This window comes from Helianthus annuus, chromosome 17, assembly GCF_002127325.2.
Source record: "Helianthus annuus cultivar XRQ/B chromosome 17, HanXRQr2.0-SUNRISE, whole genome shotgun sequence".
Taxonomy (NCBI): domain Eukaryota; kingdom Viridiplantae; phylum Streptophyta; class Magnoliopsida; order Asterales; family Asteraceae; genus Helianthus; species Helianthus annuus.
In genome coordinates, this window is record NC_035449.2 from 17,295,552 (window position 1) to 17,302,770 (window position 7,219).

Here is a 7,219-nt window from a genome sequence, read left to right on the forward strand (position 1 = left end):
TAACAGGATGACGTTAGTGAGGGTGGACTGTAATTGTTACAAAAGTGAAAGTACAAGGACTGTTTTAGCAATTTCTAAACTAATGGACTGTAATGGTTATTTTCAACAAACGACAGGGACGAAAAAAATAATCAACTCTTTAAAAAACGAAATATAAATTAATATCCCCCTCTCTCTCTCGTATTGCCACAATCAACAACCATAACCACTACCATCATTCAACAAAGCCCCTACCACCTATTCCTTTTGTGTCTATTTATATCAAATCCTAACTCGGCCAGATACCGTGTTCCCACCACTTTGACTCGGCCCAACCTGTTTTGAGTCAAGAAAACACACACACATACACATATAGAAAAAGTATATCGTACAATATGTCTTACGTACATTGCGTACGCGATGACAAAATCGCACGTTATGTTACAAAAAAATGAAAATCGCATGTTTCAAGAATCCTGGAAATCGCATGAGCATAAAGAAAAAAGGGAATCGCATGTTAATAAATAGCCTAAAATCACATGTACAAGATTTTTGTTGAAATCGCATGTGATAAACGAAAAGGGAAATCGCATGTTATAAACCCAATTCGCATGTTGATAATGCATCGCGTACGCAATGTACGTTAAGGCATTTTGTACGCTAACCGTACAAAATGGCTTAACGTACATTGCGTATGCGAGACATTATCAACATGCGAAATTGGTAACTAACACGTGACTTTCATTTTTCCCTCTCACATGCGATTTCATTTTCTTCCTACAACATACGATTTTGGGTTAATTTTAACATGCGACTTCACTTTCTTCTTATACACATGCGATTTCAAGGTTTTTAGCAACATGCGATTTTCAATTTTTGGTAACATAAGGTGCGATTTTGCCGTCACACACGCAATGTACGTTAACCATGAGAACATCTACTTTCCGCGCGAGTTGGGCCAAAATATTTTGCACAAACGTAAATAAAAATATTATAAACACATCTGTGAAAAAAAAAACAAAAAAAATTGTCGAGTCGTTAGTTGCGCATGATGTACGTTCGTTTACGCCTAATGTAAATTTTGTTATGGCGATGAAATATTTTGGAATAATGGATTATAATAATTCCAACTATTAATCGTTGGCCATCAACAGTCCAAACTTAAAAAATAACTAGTATTGGTCCCAACTTTTCATATATTATAAACTAATGGACTTTTACTAACAGAATCTTAATTTCTTTTGTTATTTAAAAGAATTCTTTTGTTAATAATTTACTTTTAGACATGATTAAACTAAATTATCGCCATAGCGTGTCGTGACTAAAGGAATAAAATATTATAGACTCGTCACCTTTTTCCTTTTGAAGTTGTGATGTACGAATTTTAAGTAGTCAAGGGTTTCTAGATTCGTAGGGGTTGGTGAAAGCGAAACAAATAATATCCAATAATATTTAAGTTATTATTATAAAGAATATATATTGATTATCAACTCCTAATATAAACCAACTTGTTCTCCAAGTTTATTACCCCTATATATAGTCCATGTATTCTATTGTGTATGACACACCCATTAATAATAAACATCTTTTCTCTCCCAATTATCTCTTCTCATCTTCTTGCTATTAGGCTTATTCATAACACGTTATCAGCACGATTGCTTTGGATCACACAATCATAAGGTATATCATATTCATTATTTTACTTTCATCAATGCTTACAACCATTTACCGAATGCTATATTAATAACGATTTAGCAGCATAAGGTATATATTTTAAAAATAATTGTTCTTAATTCTGTTGCTTTGGGGGAGTTGATTTTAAACCTTTTGGGTTTACTTTGATGGAGTTGAATCTGGGTAATATATATATAACGATCTTTACTGTTAAAATCTATATTAATGATATTATATTAAATATTTAACTTGTATTTTAAAGAATATATTATTCAAATACGATGATATTAATGATATTAAAGAATAACATTAATGTTGAGATATTCAAAATTATATCTAGATGGGTATATATAGATTTAAAATATATTTTAGACTAACTGATAATATCTCTTAGTCAACCGTTATAGATTTAAATGGCTAATAATATATTTTAAAAATAAAACATCTTTAATTGTTTCATCAGTAAATGTTTTTTCAGTGGTGAGTTTTAGATAATTATAAATCAATACATATATTAGATTATTGGGTAGTTATCTTTCATTTATTTTATTTAATCATTCATCCACTTTTGGTTTTATTTGATGTTAGGAATATGTCTAAGTATGAAATTACTTATGGTATATCGTTCATGTCACATGTTAATGGCCAAGGAACCCGGCTTTAGTCGGTTTTGTTTTGGCTAATTTATTTTTGGTTGCCATCTTGATCGAACTCGTATGTCAAACTAAAAGCCCCAAAACACAATTTCTTTAAATAACATAATTATTGAACATGCAAAGGTAATTGCTAGTTTCTCAAAACCAATATATCACTAAAAAAAAAAAAACTGTATTAGATATTAAACAGTTATATATAATCTATCTGTTATCTTATTATATTGCAATCAATGTTATTTACAGTTTAAATTCACATGTATCTTTTTAATACAGTTCATCATGACAAATCTTGCAAAACTTGAGTTCATGGCTTTAGATATTACTGGGAAAAACTATCTGTCATGGGTATTGGATGCTGAAATACATTTGAATGCAAATAATCTGGGTGAAACAATTAAAGAAGGAAATAAAGCAAACACCCAAGATAAGGCAAAAGCCATGATCTTTTTACGCCATCATATTCATGAGGCTTTGAAAAGTGAGTATCTCACTATCAAGGATCCACTTGTCCTTTGGACCAACCTGAAAGAAAGGTATGACCACCAGAAAACGGTAATATTACCAAGAGCTCGTTACGAGTGGATTAATTTAAGATTGCAAGACTTTAAGTCTATAAGCGAGTACAACTCGGCAATGTTTAGAATCACATCACAATTGATTCTATGTGGTGAAAATATTACTGATAAGGAAATGTTGGAAAAAACATTTTTAACCTTTCACCCCTCAAATGTGATACTACAACAACAATATCGTGAAAGGGGTTTCACCAAATATAGTGAGTTAATATCATGTTTGCTTGTGGCCGAGCAAAACAATGAGCTCTTAATGAAAAATCATGAGACTCGTCCGGTTGGAGCAACCCCAATCCCTGAAGCTAATGTGGCAACATATAATGGCCAAAGTGAAAGTTATGGACGTGGTCGAGGTTATCATCGTGGTCGTGGTCGTGGTCATGGCCGTGGTCGTGGTCAAGGTCGTGGACGTGGCCGAGGAAATTATCATAGTGTTCAGTTTAAAAACAAAGGGACCCACCAAAAGTGGCATAATAATGAACATAAATCCAATGAAGAAAAAAATAAAAAGAAGGTGGGATCTTCATCGAATGCATGTTATCGATGTGGAAGTAACAATCATTGGTCGAAGACTTGTCGTACGGCCAAACACTTGGTGGAACTTTATCAACAATCCATCAAAGACAAAGCAAAAGAAATAGAGACAAATTTTACATATGAGGTTGCAAATGTTGATAAAGACCATAATGATGCAACTAATTTGGATTATGATGATTTCCTTATTGAGCCAACTAACTTGGATTCTGGTGATATTGTGGCTGATACAACCCAGTTGGATGCTTGCAATTTTCCTTACATATGAATTATTAGTTTTCAAGTGATGTTATTTCCTTCATTTCTTTAAGACATTTTGTTTGAGTTTTGTTTTGGGATTTGTTATGTTTGAAGCATGTTAGACATTTTATTTATATGATTTTGTTTTGTTTTGAAGCATATGGAGTGTTTAACTAAGATCCCTATTAGTGGAGAAGATATATGTCTAATAGACAGTGCATCAACGCATACGATTCTTAAGAAAAAGAGTTATTTCTCTACTTTAACCATGAAAAAGGCAAATGTTGGTACTATATCTGGTAAATCAAAATTAATTGAAGGTTTTGGAGAAGCTTATGTAATGTTGCCAGGTGGAACACCTTTTAAAATAACCAATGCGTTATTTTCCCCAATGTCTCAAAGAAATCTAATAAGTTTTAAAGATGTTCGTTTAAACGGATATCATCTTGAGACTACATCTGAGGGACATGATGAGTACCTTCATATCACAAATATAAGTTCGGGTAAAAAGCATGTGTTAGAAAAGTTGCCCGCACTTGCCTCTGGTTTGTATTATACTAAAATTAATGCAATCGAATCAAATGCAGTCATAAACAAGAAGTTTATCGACCAAGAAAATTTTATCATATGGCATGACCGGTTAGGCCATCCCGGATCAACAATGATGCGAAAAATTATAGAAAATTCAGTTGGGCATTCTTTGAAGAACCAAAAGATTCTTCAGTCCAAGGATATTACATGTGTTGCATGTTCACAAGGGAAGTTGATTACTCGCCCATCACCAATGAAGGTGGGGACTGAATCCCTGGTTTTTTTGGAAAGAATACATGGGGATATTTGTGGACCTATACATCCTCCTAGTGGACCATTTAGATACTTTATGGTCTTAATTGATGCATCAACTAGATGGTCACACGTGTGCCTACTATCAAGTCGTAATATGGCATTTGCACGACTACTTGCTCAATTAATAAGGCTAAGGGCACATTTTCCTGATTACCCCATCAAGAATATTCGATTAGACAATGCTGGTGAATTTACATCCCAAACATTTAATGATTATTGCATGTCTATTGGGATAAATGTAGAGCATCCTGTACCTCATGTACATACACAAAATGGGCTTGCTGAATCGCTTATCAAGCGACTTAAAATGGTTGCAAGACCAATGATTATGAAATCAAAACTACCAGCATCTGCTTGGGGACATGCAATTCTACATGCAGCAACACTAATTCGCATCAGGCCAACGAGTTATCATACATCCTCCCCATTAAAGTTGGTTCTTGGTCAGGAACCAAATATTTCCCATCTAAGGATTTTTGGTTGTGCTGTATATGTTCCAATCGCTCCACCACAACGCACACAGATGGGGCCTCAAAGGAGGTTAGGAATATATGTTGGGTATGAATCACCATCGATCATTAAGTATTTAGAACCTACAACGGGTGATTTATTTACAGCTAGATTTAGTGATTGTCATTTTGTTGAATCAACATTCCCAACATTAGGGGGAGACAAAAAACAGCTGGATAATAGTATTATTTGGAATGAATTATCATTATCTCATCTTGATCCTCGAACTAAACAATGTGAACTAGAAGTTCAAAGGATAATTCATTTACAAGGATTAGCAAATCAATTACCAGACGCATTCACTGACCCAAAGAGAGTGACTAAGTCACATATACCAGCTGTTAATGCTCCGGTAAAAATAAGTGTCCCACAAGGACAACCACATGTTGGTAATGAGTCTAATGCACGCTTAAAACGTGGTAGACCAATCGGTTCAAAAGATAAAAATCCTCGAAAGAAAAAGGGAGCAAATAATGTAGATGGTCAAGTCGAGGTAACAATAACGCAAGAAAAGGAGTCTCCAGAAGAGACACTAGACATGATGGTTCTAGAAGAACCTCAGGTACCTGAAAACGAAGAGATCTCAATTAATTATATCATGTCTAGAAATGTATGGAACCGAAGCGAAATCGACGTCGATGATAGTTTTTCATATAATGTAGCGCTACAAGTAATGGAAAACAATGAGGATCAAGAACCAAAATCAGTTGAGGAATGTAAACAAAGAAATGATTGGCCAAATTGGAAAGAAGCGATAGAGGCAGAATTGAATTCCCTAAATAAACGAGAAGTTTTTGGACCTGTGGGTCATACACCTGAAGGTGTAAAGCCTGTTGGATATAGATGGGTCTTTGTGCGAAAACGTAATGAGAAAAATGAAATTGTCCGATACAAGGCAAGATTAGTAGCACAAGGATTTTCGCAAAGACCTGGAATTGACTATGAGGAGACATATTCTCCAGTGGTGGATGCGACAACTTTTCGTTATCTTATTAGTCTGGTAATACAAGAAGGAATCGATCTGCGTCTAATGGATGTTGTGACAGCCTACCTTTATGGCTCACTTGATACTGATATTTACATGAAACTTCCTGAAGGATTCAAATTGCCAAACTCATGTAAATCTAGTTCTCGAGAACATCTTTCAATCAAATTAAACAAATCATTATATGGGCTAAAACAATCTGGGCGTATGTGGTATAATCGCCTTAGTGAATATTTGTCGAAAGAAGGCTATAAAAATGATTCTGTATGCCCATGTATTTTTATAAAAAGGTCAGGATCTGAATATGTTATAATTGCTGTATATGTTGATGACATGAATATAATTGGAACTCCAGGGGAGCTTCAAAAGGCAGTTGAATACTTGAAAAGAGAATTTGAAATGAAAGACCTTGGAAAGACAAAGTTTTGTCTTGGGTTACAAATTGAACACCTTAAGGGTGGAATCCTTGTGCATCAAGAAACTTACATAGAGAAACTATTAAAAAGATTTTATATGGAAAAATCACATCCATTGAGTACCCCAATGGTTGTAAGGCCACTTGATGTGGAAAAAGATCCATTCCGACCTCCTAAAGATGGAGAGGAAATCCTTGGTCCAGAAGTACCATATTTAAGTGCAATTGGTGCATTAATGTTTCTTGCTAGCCATACACGGCCTGATATATCATTTTCTTTAAATTTGTTGGCAAGATATAGTTCATGCCCAACAAAGAGGCATTGGAATGGGGTAAAACAAATATTTAGATACCTTCAAGGTACAAAAGATATGGGTTTGTATTTTACAAATCAATCGAAAACAGGTTTGGTTGGTTTTGCAGATGCAGGGTATTTGTCTGATCCTCACACTGGGCGATCTCAAACTGGATATTTATTTACAAGTGGAGGTACTGCAATTTCATGGCGTTCGGTAAAGCAAACAATCACAGCCACATCATCTAATCATGCAGAAATATTGGCGATACATGAAGCTAGTCGAGAATGCATTTGGTTGAGAACTGTAATGCAACACATTCGTGGATCTTGTGGTATTTCTTCGGGAGATGAGGGACCGACAATCTTACATGAAGACAACGCAGCATGCATTGCTCAACTTAAGGAAGGATACATCAAAGGTGATAGAACAAAGCACATTTTGCCAAAGTTCTTTTTTACACATGATCTACAAAAGAATGGAGATATTATTGTTCAACAAATTCGTTCCAG

The 7,219-nt window shown here is 34.6% G+C and overlaps 1 protein-coding gene across 1 annotated transcript; it reads left to right on the forward strand.

The window, feature by feature from the left end:
* Window positions 1–1,447: 1,447 nt before the first annotated feature.
* Window positions 1,448–3,791, forward strand: LOC110939563. Its single transcript, XM_022181119.2, has 2 exons — window positions 1,448–1,659; window positions 2,583–3,791. The coding sequence occupies exon 2, from the start codon at window positions 2,589–2,591 to the stop codon at window positions 3,681–3,683; it is 1,095 nt and encodes a 364-aa protein (XP_022036811.1). The 5' UTR covers window positions 1,448–1,659; window positions 2,583–2,588; the 3' UTR covers window positions 3,684–3,791.
* Window positions 3,792–7,219: the final 3,428 nt, after the last annotated feature.